Source organism: Chenopodium quinoa, unplaced genomic scaffold (assembly GCF_001683475.1).
Source record: "Chenopodium quinoa cultivar QQ74 unplaced genomic scaffold, ASM168347v1, whole genome shotgun sequence".
NCBI classification, from domain to species: Eukaryota; Viridiplantae; Streptophyta; class Magnoliopsida; order Caryophyllales; family Amaranthaceae; genus Chenopodium; species Chenopodium quinoa.
Window position 1 is genome coordinate 673,783 of NW_018743196.1, and position 20,712 is coordinate 694,494.

At 34.9% G+C, this 20,712-nt stretch overlaps 2 protein-coding genes and 1 long non-coding RNA gene across 4 annotated transcripts; 1 reads left to right on the forward strand and 2 right to left on the reverse strand.

Moving 5' to 3' along the window:
- Positions 1 to 492: 492 nt before the first annotated feature.
- On the reverse strand, positions 493 to 6,981 carry LOC110732990 (heat shock 70 kDa protein 17-like). The gene is made up of 14 exons (XM_021912987.1): positions 5,988 to 6,981; positions 5,489 to 5,721; positions 4,587 to 4,746; positions 4,264 to 4,509; positions 4,026 to 4,162; positions 3,536 to 3,878; positions 3,286 to 3,447; positions 2,961 to 3,035; positions 2,772 to 2,872; positions 2,593 to 2,662; positions 2,338 to 2,394; positions 2,177 to 2,238; positions 1,262 to 1,334; positions 493 to 1,158 (listed from the first exon to the last, which is right to left on the reverse strand). The coding sequence occupies exons 1-14, from the start codon at positions 6,735 to 6,737 to the stop codon at positions 952 to 954; spliced, it is 2,676 nt and encodes an 891-aa protein (XP_021768679.1). The 5' UTR covers positions 6,738 to 6,981; the 3' UTR covers positions 493 to 951.
- Positions 6,982 to 9,786: 2,805 nt separating this feature from the next.
- Positions 9,787 to 11,273, reverse strand: LOC110732991. Its single transcript, XR_002513527.1, has 2 exons — positions 11,120 to 11,273; positions 9,787 to 10,932 (listed from the first exon to the last, which is right to left on the reverse strand). It is a non-coding gene; the product is annotated as an uncharacterized LOC110732991 (long non-coding RNA).
- A 992-nt stretch (positions 11,274 to 12,265) lies between these two features.
- Positions 12,266 to 20,634, forward strand: LOC110732992 (SWR1-complex protein 4-like). Of its 2 annotated transcripts, none has more exons than XM_021912990.1 (16): positions 12,266 to 12,603; positions 12,699 to 12,785; positions 13,202 to 13,267; positions 13,365 to 13,424; positions 13,769 to 13,825; positions 15,131 to 15,260; positions 15,401 to 15,468; positions 16,290 to 16,382; positions 16,525 to 16,572; positions 17,999 to 18,139; positions 18,304 to 18,414; positions 19,527 to 19,622; positions 19,712 to 19,777; positions 20,084 to 20,144; positions 20,246 to 20,280; positions 20,384 to 20,634. In XM_021912990.1, exons 1-16 carry the CDS (start codon positions 12,490 to 12,492, stop codon positions 20,456 to 20,458), a joined length of 1,308 nt encoding a protein of 435 aa, XP_021768682.1. In that variant the 5' UTR covers positions 12,266 to 12,489; the 3' UTR covers positions 20,459 to 20,634. The 2 variants fall into 2 exon arrangements, with proteins under 2 accessions (XP_021768682.1, XP_021768681.1); XM_021912989.1 differs by having other exon boundaries at positions 12,272 to 12,603; positions 19,706 to 19,777.
- Positions 20,635 to 20,712: the final 78 nt, after the last annotated feature.

Consider the following 20,712-nt stretch of genomic DNA (forward strand, 5'->3'; position numbering starts at 1 on the left):
AGGTGTTAGTACACGTGTACTACCATATGTAGAACTTTAATGCCATTTTCTAACAAAAATATGTACCAAGGACCAAGCAATACAGGGCGCCGTGTGCAGAGGAGATGTCTTTGCAAGAATGCAATACGCAAGCAATGGATAGACTCTTTGAGAGCTTCAGGGAATCATTTTTCGTTCAACACAGCAGCAATGAACTACCCTTCACGGTATGTTCTTATCACACTATACGGAGGATTAGCTTAATTCTTAGATTATTACCCTATATGGGGTTGTACATAAGGAAGCTTCATTAAATACACGCTCATTTGGGGTACACAAAATTGAAACAAATTGTTGTTCTTGACAAACGGCATTATATACTATGTTGGGATCTTGGGAAGGTTATAAGAACAGAGCTGCACATTAATGTCGTGTAGTGAATTGCCAACACATAATCAAGCTACACGTCTGGTCCAATTGAACCAAGCGAAGATCAATGATTGTAAATAATACTTTGAGAAAACAATGGAGCGGCTTGTCCAGTGAGCTGTATACAGATAAATGTCCAAGAAAAAGAAAACACAAGCAAGACAGCATTATTTTTTTCAGTACATGTAATAGATTTTGTAAGAAGAGGATTGCTATAATTATGGTAAAAATGTAACTACTTGTTCCAACAAGACAGCACAACATAAGGTGTTAGTACAAGTAATCCGTAACTGCTATTTTCTAACAAAATTTCGTATCTCAGACCAATTAAAAAGGGGTCGAACTGGCTCAGGAACCTATGGCTCAAGCCAACATATACTTTACTCGAGGGAAATCTCTGTGCCAACTAGTCTCTGAGCAGATAAATACGTTGATAAGGAATGTGTCCTTGAGCAAGAACTTTGTTCCAACAAGAAAAGCCCTCGGCAGAAGTAATTTGTGACCATGAATTGTATGGTTTTATCATTGGGGTAGCACACCACATCACAGTTCATCATGAGATCCAGACTCTGGGTCAGCATTATCAGTCGCTGAGCCATCAGAAGTTTCTGGATCTTCCTTGGTAGAGCTCTCCTCACTGGTGCCAGAAGTAGAGTTCGAATCTTTCTCTGCTTTCTCAGTGTTAGTGTCATTCTTAACAGGCTTCTCTACTTTTGGCCTTGGTTTTGGGATTCTATTCACCCTAGTTACCTAGAATCAAAATTTGCCGTCATTGATAAAACTCTTGAACCATAAATCAGGTTATGATACACATAATGTCACCATTTAGGCATTTATGAAAGATCAGACATACCTCAGCCTGAAGATCAGCTAACTTGTTGTACACTTCCTCGGAAGTAAACACAGGCTCACTTGTAGCAGAAGCCCTGTCAAAATACAAACAACATTAGAATTTGCAGATCAAACAAAAAAAAGCCATTCATTGTACTAATCAAAACAATATATTCATGGTTTCAAGGGTAAACTAGATGAGGCAACAAGTAAGAAAAGACATTTTCAATTTGTTAAGTACAATCTAGATTTCAATTAACAAGAAAAAAACATAAATGAGATTAATCAAACATTAGTTTCTGCAATATAATAGTTGACGGGACAAACACCAAAGACATTAATGACTAAATTTAAAAAACTCTAAATTCAGCTTAAACTCACAAAATATTGACCAAATATGACAATCCAAAACGGTATTCCTGCCTTTTTTCAAAGAAGAAAGCAAGAGTTTCATGGGAACAAGCAACAAAGACATTGCACATTGGACTGAATCTTCAAATTCACTTATATTTGTAGCGTAGTAAGATAACATAACCTATATAAATCTCCTTTTTTTTCTCCAAAATAAAAGTGTTTGAAGAAGACAAGCTACAAAGACGCTATAGATTGGATCAAATCTCAAAATTTAGTTTGACAAATCTTAATATGATCAGATAAGAAACTCCGACAGTTCTCCAAGTATTCCGTCAACCTTCATACTAGTACACATTTTGCAAATTAACCCTTGAAATGGAGAATGAGAAAAACAGAGTAAAATGTTGCTTCTTATACACTATTAGGAAGGGGGATAACTGGATAATTATTCTAAACCATAAATATAACGGTTACTCATTGTGCCAAAAAAAGATTGCATGAAAAAGGCTATCAATAAAAACAAAAAAAAAATTACAAGTTTATATAACAAATAGGCTGAGCAACTTGCAGAGATACTACTTACTTCTCCTGTTCAGCCTGCTTCTGATCTAACCACTTCCTGAACTTATCAGCTTGATTCAAAACCTGAAAACCCAGTGATGATCAACAGAAGTTAATAGAAAGAAAATAGCGCAAATCAATCCAACTAGAACATGCCAAAGGCACCCATATTTAGATGTTAACCTCATCAATTTTTTCTTTTGGGATCCAGGATTTGCTGATCTCCCAGCCACGTACAATCTGCAATTATGCAAAAACTAAGTATGCCATCTTTTAGGCCAAAAAATAAAAATAAAAAAATAACACATTCTTGCTATACTGCTATAGGCACGGCACATTCAAGCTAATTGCAAATTTCCATTTAATTATTGCCACACAGAATAATGCAATCATAATATAATGCAATCATAATTGATAACTGTAAGCCACATTACATACCTCTGCTAACTCTGTTAGATACTTTTTAGCTTGCTCAATTGCTTTTGGACGAGCAGTCAATTCATCCATTCTAAAGTGAAACAGACATCAGTAAGATATCATTATTTAGGTAGAAGTTTTGTTTTGCTTTTTTTTTTTTTTTTTTTTTTTTTTTTTTTAAATCAAGGTGCAAAACCAACCTGAAAAATATGGGGTCACCAATAGCTTTTAACATCTTCAGACGTTCTTCAAATTCTCCAGCAGTAGCATCTTCTCCATCCATATAAAGCCAGTCTTGGATCTGAAACCACCAAAAAGTTTGTATTTTATTTTGTACTTGAATATCATAAAAATCACGAAGTGGAAGAATTTGCTGGGTAAAGTCTTACCTCCTCAAGCTTTGCAATAAATGATTGTCTCTCTTCATTAGTTGAAACCTTTTCAACTTCCCCAGATGTTTCAACCTATTAAAGACAAAACAACAGGAGATATATAATTAGGCAATTATAGTGCCAGGCTTTTATTGTTCATAACGTACCTACATGGCTATTATGTTTTATGCATCTATTGGAAATGAGAGCACTATTATGTTAGCTAAATTACTTATATGATCTAATTAGAACCAGTACTCCAAACACTGTAAATAATTGCGGACTTAAACCTTGTTTTTTCAGCAATATGTAAGAGATCAAATCCAAAAAGAAAGGCAAAAACCTTTTCTCTGGTTGAATAAATGTATCCTTCCAAATTATTTTTTAACTCTGCTGTCCTCCTTCGCTCTGCATCTTTCTGGTTAAGTGCTGCCAGCTTCTGCTTCGCGTCAGCCAGGGATTTTTCAGAAAATGACATTGCAGGCCCAATTGTCTTCTCGGCTACCTGTGTGTAAGCAAGACATTTAGATCAATTGATTTCGCCAATACAAAAAGGATTTATACTCCGACAGTGATACTTAAATGAGCATTACCTTCAAGGTCACCCTGAAAGTTCGCTTCTTTAATTTCTTTTCAATAATCTCTTTGATATTATCTTCTGTAGCACCAGAATTAGAGGAATTATTTGTGTTGCCATCATTTTGCAAATTGTCATTACCTTCTTCTGCAGAATTCCCACTTGCAGTTTCAGTTGATGAGTTCAAAGTTATGTTTGCTGAAGTGGAGTTATCTACAGTCAGATTCTTTTTAGGGACTTCTACCCACTCAGTTATCTCAATAACAGCCTCGGCGCGATCTAAGGTTAACACCCCACTTCTACTTAAAGAGAAATGTAGGTTTGCCTTGATCGGAGCAGAGAGATTTCTAGATGCGTATCTGAAACAGAATAAAACAGCAGGAAAAGTTCAGGTCTAAACACAAAACTTCTAAAGTTTGAATAAAAGTTAAGAAAAGTTATATTGCAGTAAATGGAAAGTGATAGATACCCAAATTAACACATGCTACATAAGCCACAATGCATACCTCTCAGTGGCATTGGCCAATCCAGAGACTGTATACTGAGCAAATATGGGAGAGGAAACACCGGGTGGCATCAAGTCTTTGCTCTCATAAGTTAAAGCCACCTCAAAGTCTTTCTTGTGAATTATTGATCGGAACATCTGCAATAAAGTAACCAAGGATGAAAAACAACACAATAAATCTATAATTGAGGATATTGTCTGCACACAACCCAATAAGTTCATCAGACAAAATGAATTACCTTACTAGGGACCTTCTTCATGCGCGGCACAAGGACTTGCTTTGTACTTTCATCTTTCACAAGATCAATACCATCCAATTCCATCACATAACCATATGTAGCACCATCAATCATTCCCAATTTTCTATTCAATTTTATTCCATCACTTAAATTTGCAGCATGTAATGCAGCACCAAGAACTATAGCTTCATCAGCATCCAAATGTTTGTCTAACTGTTTCCTACCAAGAAATTCTTGAAGCTTAGCCTGTGACATTATAAACCTTAGATCAGCTGTTGGAAAGATACATTTCCATTAAGGGAGCAACTAGAAAGATTATTTACCTGCAACTTTGGAACTCGAGTGGCACCTCCAATTAATTCTACTGCAGATACCTCATCAGCTCGCAAACCTGAATTCTGAAGAACTTCCTTTAGTGGGATGAGAGCTTTGGCCCACAAATCTTCACAAAGCTCTTCAAACTTCTCACGGGTTATAGAACTCCTATAATAATTTGAAGTAAAAAGGAGTAAATCTTTAGCAACTCTTCAGCTTCTTGCATCTGTACATACTTACGGCGTTTTATATAATTCTAGTAAAACTACACACCATACTGAAATTATTATATACTCCCTCCTCGAAGTTTTAGAAGAAATTGGAGAAAGTAATAAAATATGGAGGTAGTGGGGTTAATAGAAGAATAAAAAAATTGTAAAAAGCAAAAGTATTTGAGAGAATTGGAAGAGAGAGAATATGAAATTAATAAAATACTCCTTATGATTTATATTGGGTCCACTAGTTGAGAGAAATGATTTAAATATTGTAAAATCTTTCCATATAAGGAAATTGGGCGAGTGTTTAAAAACAGTCGAAACTGGAAAGTGGAGCAAGTTTTTAAAACGGAGAGAGTATATGTACTAAACTACATATTAATATCAACTCTGTATGCACATTGCAGTAGTTATCCTTCAAAAAATTGAATGCATCTCATAATTTTTGCAAACACCTATACTAACTCACCTCATGGGAAAAGGTACAAGATTAACTATCCTATATCCTACTTTTGAACTAGCCCCTTTATACAATTTTACACAGTTTGAACCATCAGACACAAAAACAAAGTAAGAATGTTCCAGTCAATTGCAGTGTAGTAAATGCATTAAGTCCATAAAAATGCAAGTTTTAGAACAGGTTACAAAGCTTGCATAAATCAAAGTTAGTAACTCAGATTGAGCAGTCCACAAACCTGAAGTCACTATCATCATGGATAGACTCAACCGATATTGGAGCCACTGTATTGGCGCTCAAAATTTCTTTAGTACGCTTGACTTGCTTCTTCAATTTTGCCATTGCTTTAGGAAACTTCCTTACATCAACCCCATTTCCAAGCTGCTTATTGAATTCATCAGCAAAATACTCCACCAATCTCAATTCCATATGTTGACCACCAAGTTCAGCATTCCAAACTACATCCTTAACCTACATCAATAATAATAAATTGTATAAAGAACACTAATACATTATAGTATATATCTCCTAATTACTACATTTTGCAGCACCAATTACAACATTCATCATCCCTTCACTTTCTTATAAGATAAATTCTCTATCAAATATACAAAAAGCTGCTCCCTCCGTCTCCAAAGTTCTTATTTTTTTGAGAGACAATCACGATCAAAACACGAAGAAGAACATTTAGAGACGGAGGGAGTACAAATTAACAAAAGGCGAGGACAAAAGAATACCTGAAATTGGTTGGCAGAAAGAGTCTTGCCATAATCCTTAGTATCATAAGCAGAGAAATAAACAAGAGTAGCATAAGTAGAAGTGGCACCCATATCATAAAACACAACATATTTGGAATCATTCGCAAACTTCTTATCAATTCCATACTGCAATGCAGCTCCAGAATGTTCATTAATCAAAGACAACACATTAACACCAGCCAATTGAGCAGCTTGAATCACCGCCTTTCTTTCCGATTGCCCGAAATACGGCGGCACACTAATCACCGCATCTTTTACAGCAACCTTGGAATGAAACTCAGCTAAATCCAACGAATAACTCAAAATCATCGCCAACATTTCTTCCAATGAATAAATTTCACCATCATCAACCTTAATCGCCGCAACACCTCTAGAATCTTCGACAATTTGGTAGGGCAAATAGAAAGAATCGATCTTTTGCTTGGAAAAGGAGTAGGGTTTTCCGATTAGGTCACGAATTTGGGCGTAAACCTTGTCCGGATAACGAGCGATCAAAGCGGAGGATTCTTCACCGATCAAACGAATTCCAGATTGGAAAGACACTAAATTTGGGGATTTACGCTTCGACATTTCGTTGATTGCGATTGAAATCGGAGGTTGGCCAGGCTTTAGATTTACGACAGCAACTTTGAGCCATTCTGAACCCAGATCTATGCTTAACACTGCCGATTGTGATTTTAATGGGATTATTGCGAATATACAAAGAATTAACCCTAATCTTAACAACATTGCAGCAGCTTTCCAAAGATCAAATCTTTACTTACCCAGAAATTAATATTTGAAGAAGAAGATGATTAGTGAAGTTTGAGGAAATCTCTAGAGAGAGTTTTAAGAGGGGTTTTTTGTGAGGTACAGTACTCCGTATTGTTTGTTGAGAGTGAGAAGAGCAAGGTCATAGGAACCAATGACGGTAATACACGTGGACTAAGTTACAGTTGGCAGAATTTGAGTAGGCTTGTGCGTTGTTAATTCTGTTACTCTGTATTTTTTAGGTGGAGCGAGAAAGAGTGGTCAGACAAGACGTAATGTTTACGGTTACTGTAGATTTATAATCGCTCCAGCAGATTGATTGGGCTAACGGGCTGTTTCTTAATGAGGGCCTTTTAGTAACTTGGGCTACCCATGAGGCCTTGACACATGGTTCGGTTAAGCTGTTGCTCATTCAAGCCCATATCACTATGGAATTGGCCTTTTTAGGGAGGGCACCTGAGGTTGTCTAAAATCTATTTTCGTTGCTTTGGGCTAAGTCGGCATATTTTTTTTTATCACGTTTGTCAACGCATGTTCAATCAATAATATTTTTAATTATTAAAAAAATATACCTTGCGAAGGTTTTAATAAGATTTGACATGAATATGTTTTATCATAACTATAGATCACTAAAGATAGTCAAAATAGAGTTTATGAATAGTTTCAAATGTCAAAAAATGTCATTTAAAAATGAATGCACAAAGAGTACAACCCAAGTCTCCCTATCCTTGATAAATAATGACGACTCTGTGTCATATGGTGTTGTATAGTGTATACTTGTTTCTCATGTTAAGCTCACATATATTGGGGTTATTTTGGCCCAACCAATATAATCATATAAGTGTCATACGGTGATTCTCCAAAGGCTAGCTAGAGCCCATATGTATATTGTATCGAGTGGTATCATATCATGTCAAGGTGTGTTGTGTCTTGCCATACTTTTTAACATAACCTGTAAATATATTTCGTTAAAAAAAAATCCATAAATATAGCTCAACCATTATCTATAATCTAATACACTTAGTTAGATTTCATTTCCACCTCACGCTATGCCATATTAAAGTTGGTCGTGTTATCTTCTTAATGTAATCGGTGCTCCATTGATCCTACACTCCTACTCTAGAAAAAATTTCTTCATTCAATCAAACCTCGGTATTTTATTAAGAATTATCTATTTTTTATTCAATCATACTTCACTATGTTATTTATTATTCAATACCATTCAATCTTCAATCAACCAATTTTCACTATTTTCTTATATGCCCACCTTTCTTTGACACAGAAGCATTTGATAAATAATCAGAAACAGAATGATTAATCATAATGATTTTAAAAATAAATTTAGCAAAAAAACAGGTGGAGTAATATAAGGAGTATGAAAAGATATTAAGGAAACCAAAAATGGGAAAGGAAAGCTGGCCATGTGAGTGCTACCTAAAAGATGGAAATTTAGTTTAAAGGGATGCGTTGAATGCGCTCGACACTCGCTAGTCCCCACAAAAAGGTGCCTATATATTTTCAATTCACGGGTTCCGGTTGCCTTCAATTCATCTATTCCACATAATAATACACGTTATGATCGAGTGTCAAAGGACACTATCATTGAGGCACCTCTATTTTGTCAACTTCATTCACCTCATTGCACTACCCTTCCCCGGTCCCATCCATAACCATTTTATTCCATAACCATTTTATACTATACGTACCTCTTTATTATAGTGAATCATACGTCGAGTAAACATAACTAATCGTTTTTACTTGTTATTTGTATATTAAAAATTAAACTAATGAGTTAAATTAAGCATTTTTCTTCGTACCTATGTACATTAAACAGGTATTATGAACATCATAATTTAAGTAGAAATGAATTTGCTTAACTACTCGTATTTTATACTTTGTATATGTCTTTTTTTTATATTTTCTTGTTATACATAAACATGGAAGACTTTAAGTAGTGGTCCTAGATAAATAGGAGCTTAAACAATTTGTCTACTAGTAGCTAGCTAACTACTTTGTAAATTTCTCGATATACCTAGTTCTCAGCCAAAGAGATCTTTACTTCGATGTGCTGTTGACAAAAAAATTCAGTTTCAACCATAGGACTGATTTTCTTTGCAAAGATTGATATGAAATTTAATAAAAAGACTTGACTTTTTTCTTGCATGAGTTGATGCCATCTAATTTGCAAAATTAATTAAGTTTATCAATTCAATGTAAACTTAAAACTTTCAATGTCTAATATATAGGCTGAGAAGCAGTTAATGTATGCTCCGTATATAATTGGTTATTTGTCAATCGATCATAATTAATGTTTATAGCTGATGGCACGTGTACTTAATCACCTAATTGGCGCAATAGGAAAATTGCATTGTCTTAGTATAATACGGAGTAGTGACTATTGTAGTTGATAAGTTTGTGGAGGAAATAGGTCACACGAATGTCTGTTTGGTTAAAACTACAAGCAATGAATCGTGAATAATGACAACAATTTGTCTTGGCATATATTGGTTGGTTTAATCGCTGCCCAATATCTCCCACAAAAACGAAGATTGGGCTGGGGTATATATTGCTCAAGCCTTTTGGCACTTTGTAGTGTACTATGCATAGATTTAATTTTGGCAGCCAATTCATATAATGTCCTTGATGGATCTGCTCTGAATGTTCAATTGGTGATAACCCTATTAACATATACCTCATTGCCATAGGCTCATGTGTTTTTTCTTTTTAATGAGGGGCTTTTAATTCGTGTAGTTTTTTTTTTTTTTAATATATATATATATATATATATATATATATATATATATATATATATATATATATATATATATACACACACGAAGTATTTAAAATTGGTCCTTATTTTTAGGCGTTATTTGGTTGCATTGACTAATGGATAACACTTATAATATCGAATTTTCATCTAAACATGTTGTTCGGTAGATTATATAACTCGATTAGAAATTTTCTTAAATCATTTCCTTAATTTGAAACATGTAAATGTAATGTAAACAACTCTGTACATCTTAAATGAATCGAAGAGGATTTGAACCTTTGTATAGTAGAACAGTGCCCTAAAAATACATGGGAGTGTGTCACTACAGCAATCCACTTGATTAAAAAAGGTAACAAACATGCGGTCCCTCTTGTAAGAAACTAACAACATTTGTTTACTTAAGGAAAAAGCTAAAGGACAAATATTTTGCGCAGCACCAAACCACAGCACTAGCTAAGGTCAATTATTATATACTAGTACACCATGAATGTGGCCTTACATAGGAAAAAGAGAACAATTTTAACGAAGCTCAAAGCATATAAAGCTTCCATCACTAAAACTCACACAACTCTAAGCTGCCAACCAACTGGCTACTGTTTAATATTCAAAAGAAGCCACCTCAAATTCTGTGTTGCCCTGGTCAACAAATTAGCCGTGCCACACGGGACACGGGAGATCGAGGCCCTTTTGTTTTTATGAGGAGTGTCTATTTGGTATTCGGCTTAATATTGTATATTCGTTCTCATAAGAGATAATGTACAAAAATATATAAGTATTATACAATAAGAAGTGAAAGGAAGGGTTTACAAGTTGATTCACCCTTAAAGCCTTAAGGTATTCCATACATACATGTTGATGAAAGGCCGCCGCCTTTGATGAGCAAGCTAAGCTTTTGAAACATTGAAGATATACATATACTGTACAAAGCAACTTCATTCCATGGAAGATCGACTTAGGTAGTAATTGGATCTGTAGCTCAGGAGGGATAGACAAGAGGTGAAATGATGAGTTGGAAGGTTATGTTAAACCCTAGTTAACTAATATACCGAATCCGTGTTCAATGATGAATACCTTGGTTCGGATTGAAACTAGGGTTAAGAAGATTGGACCAGGCCTTATAAGGTCAAGAAAAGGTCTTACAAGGTCAAGAAAAAGAGAATAAAAAAGATAGGTAGAGTAATATATAAAGCTCAGGTAGGATAGCACCGAATAAAAGGCTAAAACTTTATAGCTAATGATAGTGATGAGAAGCTTCTTCTTCCTTCTACACTACTATCATCATGCGTTGTTGTCGTCGTTGTCGTTGTTGTGTGTGTTGTTGAGAGATCAACCGTGTTCCGGAGCTCTTGTACACCTTGATGATGATGAGCATGGCCACAGTGTTTTAGGGCAGCAAAGGACCTATGCTTTCCATCAACAAACAAATTACTAATAATCAGTGGGAATGAAATAAAATAAGCATGTATGAATCAGATAACATATAAACATGAAGTTTAGATTTTTGATGCATGTAACATAAAAGCTAGATAATAATAATACTAACAAAATAATCATGAAATGATATATAGAAGTATACTTAATTAATTACCTCATACTGTAAACCATTGATTGGGTTGAAGAAGTATGGAAGAAGAGTAGTTTGGATGGTAAATGGGGCCCTTGCATAAGCTAGAGAAGAACGAGGTTGAGTGAGGAGAGAGAAAGGAGCGAGCGAGGTCTGCATTCAGACTTGAGACTCAGACTTATATATATGCCCAATATGGGGACAAGGATAGTAGCCCACACATGCTCACCACTATTATTTCCCTCTTGTTTTGCTTCTATTTATTATAATTAACTTTTTTTATTTTATTGTTGATTACTTTTACTTGTATAATTTTTAGGTGGAAATTTAAAACATTCATCTTTGACTAATTAATCAAGTCAATTTTTATTGTTACTTGATAACTAGTTGCATAGTTGTAACTCCGTGTGATGTTAAAGATTCAAGGTTAATTACATTGCTTAAAAAGTAATAACAATACATTTTAATAAAATATGAAGCATCAATTTTATGTAATTTTATGGGTGTAGAGAGGGTCACAAAGAATAATGATATATCGTATAACATAATCTATAATTTAGCATTGGAATGAGCATTGAGGTGATTTTTGTGCTGATATTTGTTGTGTACTTTGGTCATATATAATATACATTGCCTTGGTTAGGCTTTTTTCTCATGCTCATGCCTTTTGAAAAACTTTTTAGTCAATCTATGACCATATTTACTAATACTACCTCCGTTACAAGTTATGTGCAACGATTAGACATTTTTCCTCTCTGCTATATGTCAAATCGTTGCACATAACCTGTAACGGAAGTAGTATGTGTTTTTAGCACTCATGCATTGTGCCTTTTATTCCTAGGCCCTTGGTTGGGTAGCAACGCCGAGTCGCCGATGGGCTATGGTGCATACCTGTAACTATGCCATACTTATCAATTTGCTCTTTTGAAAAACATGTTTTTACTAACAACGAGAAATCTATTTGGAGAATGGAAAATCAATTCAATACAGAGTATTAATTAAACATGATATTATAACATATACTCATACTTTGTTCTTAGTTTGATAAGAAAACAATTAGTTACACTTCTTACTTTTTCTAACTCTAATTATTTATCGCATTTGACTTTTCACGATCTTCAATATTAATACATGTTTAAAAACTTCAAATTCAACTGAATTCGGTCTATGAGAACAGCCCAACTCGTTATTGATTTGTCACTAATCTTCGTTCTTCCCTCGGAAAATTTTGCTTATTACGTAGTAGAACACAAACCAAACCTCCCTACCATTTATCCCCAAATTGAAAAATTGAAGATCAAATTGATTTAGGGCATATTCAAAGTTACCCAGAAATCGAATTTACACGCTCTCCCAGATAAACTAATAATCAGATCTGGAGAAGGCAGTGAAAGATGGATGCAAAAGACATTCTGGGAATACCCAAAAACGCATTGCCATTATCACAAGAGAAGAAGTCTAAACCTCCCAAAGAACCTCACCGGAAGCCCGATGGCATTTCTCGCGAGGTTTTGATAATTTTCTCTCTCCTCCTTTTTTTGCCCTTTGAATTTCATAATTTTGGGAAGATGTTGAATATTTGATTTGTATGAAAAATGAATAGGTTTACATGCTTACTGGAGGAGTTCCACCTCTTATGCCTGCAATTGATGTCGCTCAGCTCAAGAAACGTCCACCAACTGATGAGAAGGTCACACCCTTTTGCTTATTTTCTATCATTTTGTCTTTTGGTTTTTGTGAAATTGAGCCTAATTGCTTGGAAAATCTCGTCTTGGAATGAATTTGTCATCGAGTTGTAATCATGTAATAAAGAAGTTACATTAATGTTACTTGAACTGATCATTTTACTGGGTTTATAGCCATGTAAGTAGATAATTGACAATTGACACTTCAATGGTATGAATTACTTAGTATTTTCTAAGTTAAGTTTAAGCAGTGAGTAACATAGGTTCCGTGGGCGCTTGCTTAATCTGGGTTCTTGTCAAATGTATCGATGAACGTCTGAAAGTAGTTCTAATTGTCTTGGAGGGTGATGCACCTTGATGAAGGGTTGGAGCATAAATGCTAATTTATATTTAAGTCTCCCATTTTCTATGTCTTGAGCAGGTTACTTGGCAATGGCTTTCGTTCACAAATTCAGCTCGGAAAGATAATTTGGAGCTTTACCACTGGGTATTTTTTTCTTCACTTTGTTCTCTTCTTTCTTAATATATGAAATTGTTTGATTTTTATATTGAGCATTAACTGAATTTTCCAATTCTTCATGTAGGTCAGAGTTGTAAATGGTGTGCCTCCAACGGGTGATTATCCTTTTGCCAAATATAACAAGGTATGCAAATTGCTGTATATTATGCCTTAGCCAATTTAAGAATAAACATGTTACAACTGATGAATATATATTAGCCTGTCTTGTATTTTGGGGCATGGGTGGAGAGGGATGGTAGGATATGGAAAAATAGCTTTCTAAATTGTACCACACAATAGTAGGACTGAATGAGCAACCTCTCCCCTCCCACCTTGAGGATTGGTTAGACAGGGTTTGAGCAACCTCATGGTCTGAGTTATTGGAGTTTCTCCCCCTTGTGCTCCCACATTATTCCTAATGATTTGGCTCTTTGGCTGCTTTGCTATATTACTTCTTGAAATGACATTCCTTTTGCTTTTGTGTCCCAGTCAGTTGATGTTATCAAATACACAGATGAGGAGTACGAGAACTACTTGACAGATCCTGTAGGTATCAATTCATAATAAATACTTCCTCTGTTCTTTATCTATTGCAAGTTTGCAACATGTGAATTTTTGGGTTTTGACTTTTGAGCATTTATCTTTTGGGACCCGGTGTCGAAAAGATTTAAGATACTAGTGGATACATCCGTGGGCATATAATGCCGTTTTCAACCATGTATGATTATTATATGTTGTCATAGATTTCCGTGGTAAGCTTGAGTTTATGAAATTGAGGCAAGTTGTAAATGGGTAAATTGACAATTTAAAAGCAAATTGGATGCTTCCACACACCCAATTTGACTCCCGAAGGGTATTCGGGCTCACGGTAAACATCTTGTTAATTTTTATTTTCGGGCCAAAAAAGACAAAAATTTCCAAAATTGAAGGCAATAATCCACGCTTTTTGAGCAATATTGGAACTTTTGAGATATAGTGTCGAAAAGTATTGAGATACTAAGGAATACATCTCGGGGTTATATAATGCCGTTTGGAATCATATATGACCATTATATGTTGTCACAAATGTACGTGGGTTGTTAGAGTTTATGAAATCGATGCAAGTTGTAAACGGGTAAATTGACTATTTAAAGGCAAATTGGATGGTTCCACCCACCCAGTTCAGAGGATATTAGGGTCCAAGATAAACATCTCGGGATTTTTTTTTTCCGAGTCAAAAAACGTCAAAAAATTCAAAAATTAAAGAATAAAATCCACGCTTTTTGAGAAATTTCAAAGGTATCGGAAACCGGTGTCGAAAAGTCTTAATATAGTAGGGAATACATCTCGGGGTAATTTATCTTTTGTTCAATTTTTGTAAAAATTGACAAGTTTATTTCGAAAGTGTATATCGAGATTAGAGACGAATGAAACAAGACCCCATATAACTATAATTTTCCTTTTGTAAAAATCACAATAGTTGGTCAAAAGGTTGTTTTTTTTAAGGGTAAAAACCCAAATGCTTCAATAGAAAAAAAAAATGAAGGAAGCCCTTTAATACATAACAAATTTATTTTGATCTTGATATTTCACCTTGATATGCATGTATAGTACTTTAGAAAAAATTATTCTGCAATTACTGTCTGCTTCAAGTTGAGTTTGTTGAGAATTTATCCAAGGATTCACTGTGCATGAACATTGTCATTTCACGCACCTTACTTGAGTTTGCTGGATTTTTCCTTGAGAGTTCATCCTTCATAAAAAAATTTCTTGCCAAGTATCCTATGCTGCTTAAGCACATAATAATGTACAACTGCATCTTATTCGTTAACCCTTTTTACCCCCTCTGTTTTGGCATTATCTTCTTTCCAGAAATGGACTAAGGAAGAGACAGATACCTTATTTGAGCTGTGTGAGAGGTTCGATCTCCGCTTTGTCTTAGTAGCTGATAGGTTCCCATCGCATCGGACTGTGGAGGAGTTGAAGGATCGATATTATAGTGGTATTTCTCTGACCTTGTGTTTCATACCTTTCTCTCTCTCTGCATTTTCTGAAGTGTTTTGCTTGGAAAATGTTTAAATATGAATTAAATTCTTCAGCTGATTCAGTCCTTTTTACTTATCTTCGTATTCTTTTATATAGTGACTAGAGCTTTACTGATAGCTAGAGCTCCATCTCCTGCTGATGTTTCTGGGCATCCATTGATTAAGGTATGGTGAACTGTTCAATAAATCGTTTTAACTATCTATTAAGATTTAGGATATCAACGAGCTAAATCGAACTGAGTATTAGCTGTTCGATTTAGGCTTGATAAGAAAACACGCAAGTAGCATGAATTAAACAACTGAGCTTTATTTTGCTTGTTCGAGCTGGGCTCATTTAAGATTTTTTGTTGTTTGAGTTTAGCTTATGAGTAGGCTGTTTAATTCGTGCTCTTTTTTTTTTTTTTTGAAAGAATGTTTAATTAGTGCTCAACCTTGAGCTGAGCTACAATAAATTGCAACAACAACAAAGCAACAACAATAATGTAAACGAGATTTTATGTTAACAAGTCATAATAAATGAGCAAAGATTGAATTTAAACAGATATATTAATAAACATGCTATTATTAAAAAAAAATTAATATTAAAATAACCATTTTTGATGATGTACATTTTGGTTATCTTTTGTGATATTATAAATTTCTTAAAAAAATTATTCATGTATAAAAAAAAAAAATGGGCATAGATTTTCTTAATTAATAATATTCGAGCTTGAACGAGCTTATAAATAAACACAAATGAGCATATAAACAAACATGAGCAAATCTGTCCACGAGTCTTAAGAACTCAAATTCTAAGCTGTTCGAGCTAGGCTTTTTTACTAAACGAACTTGAAATTTTCGTTCATGTCGTTTGTTTATTAACGAACTAGCTTTGATTAAGTTTGTTCACAAGCTGTTCACGAATGCATCGGCTAATTGATATCCCTATTAAGGTTTCTGCTTGTAATTGTATTAACATATTGCTGCAACCTGCTTTCATGTAATAGGAACCATACAATGCAAAACAGGAGACAGAGCGCAAGCGTGCTTTGTCAATGGTTCTTTCTCAAACAAAACATCAAGAGCGCAAGGACGCTGAGGTATGCACTTTATTGTGTTATCTATAGTCTACAAAGCTATATTGTAGCCTTAATAGCAATCTTTGTTAGAAATCTAGTTATTAGCTAACTTGTTATTAGTGCATATCATTGTCACTTCTTATTGTGTTTTCTTGTTTTTCAGGTTCTTGCTGAAGCTAAAAGAATCCAAGAGGCACGTTTGTTGGCTAAGGTATTCTATGAGTCGGGATGCTATCTGCTTGATCTATGTTTAAAAAATTATTGTTAAAGAGGATATGTTGAGCTTGCACTTACCTCTACTTTTATATGACTGTTCACTTAATGTGATTGGTGGGGAAAATAGTGCTTTTTACTCGAAAAACTGGCCAGCTTTTGTAGTCCATACTCTTAGCCTGTGCATCTGCGATATTTCTGGTATTGATTTTTAAAGGGTCTTGTTATCTTAGGGTGAGATAGAGTATGAGACTGAAAACTGTATTCAGCTATATTCAAAATGATCGGTCCTTATATTTTTACCTTTTGATTTTGATGATCATTTTCTTAACCTCCTATGTATTGTTAATGCTTTTTAATCTTACTTGTCCTCTACCTTTTTTCTACCCCTCTTTGAATGTGATTGAGCTTGTCATTCATATTTTTTCAGCTATAAAATGGCTTATGTAAAATGTGCAAGGAATCAATATTAGGGGAAGGGTATATTAGTCATAGCCTATTAGTAGTAGCTTGGGGAATAAGTTAGAGTTTGTTATTATAATTTTTCTATAAATAGGCTTCATTAGGAGGAAAAATCATCATGTTGAATATTGTGAGGATTCTTATTGGGAGAGAGTGAGCCTCTCGAAAGCTCATATTAGGAGAGAATCCACCTCCCGAAAGTGGAATTATCGTTCAATTAGTTGTAATTCTCATCTTAATACTATAATCAGTCTTTTTCTTCCTAATTTTCTGCCATTATTACTGCTGGAAGCCATGCTAATGCTTAGCAAAATGCTTTTAGTTATTGGAGATAACAAGAAATTTATTCTTCCCGATAATTGATTCAGGCTATTATCTTGACAATGAGAACATAGCCCTATTCAGTGTTAGGATTTAGGAAATAAGCAAATTTCTGCTGACTGCTCAGTATATTTCCCTTTAATGATTAAATTTGAGCTTTTCTTTCTATAAATGAACTTATTGGTCGTGATTTGAGCTAATCTGTACTAATATTTCTGTAACTAATGGTCCTTAGCCTAGCTAATCTTAAGTTATTTTAGCTGTGAATTGTTCATGGGTAGGTCTTAGTTGAACTTGTTTTCCCTGAAATTTTTATTTCAGCCAAGGTGAATTGAACAAAGTCCAAGTTCTTAGATTTTCAGGCGCCTTGTATGTTTGTAACTAGCTACAACATACATGCGGTAAAGAATAACACAATGTTCAGTCACACTTCAATATTTTTCCTTAAACTCTTTGAAACTGTGTCAATTTTCTACTATTTTGTAGTTAAATGCCATGTGTCTCTTTAAGGGTTGGATTGCATATCTAATTGGTTGACACCAATTTTTTAGATATGTTTTATCTTCTCTGCCACCGGTCAACCAATCATGCAGAGGGAGAATAGAAGACCTTGACTTATGATTTTTCAATGTGTTTTCCAGGAAGCAGAGGAGTCAGAGTTACCGGCAACCTCGGATGTTGCTGCAGATGCTGATCGCACTGCTCATCCTGGTTCTGTATCACCTATCTCTGCAGCTCCTGCTGCAGCAGATAATGCTGCCACCCTGGCCTCTCTTCGCTCGGTGAGTTCCTTTAGGAACTGTCTCTCTGAACCTTTTTCTTGTGTCAATGTTTTACTAATCGTCAAATAGCTCATCTATCCCATGTCATTTGTCTTTGCAATTTGTATATTGTAGGTATAAAATTCAGTCAATGAATATTTATATTACCTCTGAACTATTTGCAGATGCGTGTATACTTGAGGACATATGCTCTTGAACAAATGGTACAGGCTGTTAGCTCTTCTGCTGGCCTTCGAACAATCAAGCGAGTTGAGCAGACTTTGCAAGATCTTGGGGTTTGTTCTTTATCTTTTGTTAAATTTGTATTATTGTTCATAATATACTGGTTATACAAATATGGTGTGATATATGTGATGCTGAAGCTAATGTAAAGAGGAAATAGCTACTGAATCTTTAGTGTATATGGGGTTTGAGTATTGTTCATATTAACCTAGCTAGTTCTCGAATTCTAAGACCTGAATCTCTTAAAGAATATCTGCTGTTGATAGATAGTAATGTGTCATCTATTGTGGAAAATAGAAAGTGGTTAATGATATTAAATCTTTGACATTTAGAAACTATGCTGTGGTACAACAATTATGGTCTTCCAATACAGCACCACCTCTCCCCCCCCCCCCCTCATATTCTATGTGTGTGTGTGTGTGTGTGTGTGTTCACGGATTTGCAGTTACGGATTTGCAGTAAGGCATAAGTGACATTGACACGTCATAGAGGATTATGTGACTCTTAATGAGAACAAAAAAGGGACTGACTGTCTTATGTATGCTTGCATCTATCTTATATTTTGCCTATCTGAAAATGTGATTGCAACTTGCATTGGGTCCAATTTGCTTCATCATTGGAGCCTGTATAAGCAGTTAAGCACCTGCCTCATGATGCAAATCTTTTTGTTAAACCTGAAATATATTCCTGCTCTTGAGTTTTTGTAAGTAGTTGGTAAATAACTGGTCCACTAAGGCCAAATTTACTTGGTGGGTTTGGCTATATGTGGGGTTATTGTTCTCATGTTAGAAGTGCAAACCAAGGAATGTCATTTTTTTTTAGGCCGCCAAGGAATGTCATTAGTCCTTGCTATGTTTTTAGCTGCCAGCCATCTAAGCCCTTCCAGCTCCATTCCCATTCCCATTCCCTTGGACCAAAGAAATAGAGAAATCCCGCTTCAATCCCTACTCCCATTGATGTGTACCCTCTCTATTTACAGGTTCGGATAATTATTTTAGAGAGTGGAAAAGATATAAAAGGATGGCCTTTTATAAGTTTAAAAAATGCCTTTTGGAGCAGATGCATAACTCTGGAGCTCCATCTCACCATTTTGTTTTTCATCAACTTGTTTCCTTCTTCTTGTTGGATTAATTTTATGTAGGATTAAATTGCCTTTTTCTTTCAGGTTAATTTGAAGCCAAAGGTCCCAACAAAATCTGTATGTGCCGAGCATCTTGAATTGAGAAAGGAGATTTTAACTTTACTGAATCTTCAAAAGCAGGTAATTTGCTCCCTGAGATACTAAAAATTGAGATTGACTGTGTCCTGTATATTTAACTGAGTTATTGTAACTTGCAATCTTAGTTTCAGTACAAGGAGGCAGAGGGTTCTTCTTATCGTGAGGGATCATACATTGACACTCCAGAAACACCTAAGGTTTGAACTCCATGTTTCAATAGTATCAGTATTTTAAATTTTGATTTTGATGTGGCCTGAAATGACCATCAACTTTTCTTTTACAGCATTGCTTCATCCAGCTTATTACCTGTTTTAATATTTTATTTTATTTTTTTTAAAAAAAATAACCTTTTTTGTTGCTCTTTGGCTTGATGCTTAAGATGTGTTTTCATGTGTATAAACTGGACTTCATAATTTTTATTTGAAATTGAAGTACTAGATAAAATTATGTCCTTTTTTTACTTTGCTGGAACCTAAATGTTTCCTTGTCTGTCTGTTTAACAGCGCTCCCAACGTGCTGGGGATCAGGACCGCCCTTTTGTTCCCGAGCCTCTTAGTTTTGGAGGTGAACATTTTTCACCTACTTTTTTTTTGTATTAACTGGCTTTTCTTAATAATTAGATGGCTAACAAGTCACTGTGTTGTTAAACTTATTTTCTATTACAGGGGATAGAGTCGGTAAAAGGGATCAGAAAAAAAAGGTAAATGTAGTTCTTTCTGTAAATTGCATTTTACTTGTCTGTTTCATTTTTTAGCTCCCAATTTTTAAATTCTTCTAAAAATAACTGTGATTATGACTTGAAGGGGCCTGGAAGATCATCAGATGCTCCATCATCACCAGCGACCAAAAGAGCTCGGAAATTGAAAGCAGACGGATGATTGCAAGCACCATGCCTTAGAATTAGGAGCTTTAACTTTCTGATGGATGTAGTATGTCACTGTTTTTTAGTGCCACAAACTCGTTTGTATTCCTTTTTAGGGTAAAAATCTTTTGTATCTTACATTGAATAAATTCAATCCTTTTGATATTAGTGTATATTATGCTATCCACTCCAGCAATGCTTTTTTTCCCAATTTAACGTGCAAATTATTTTCTGTTACTAAAAGACGTCTACATTAAGATAAGCTTCTTC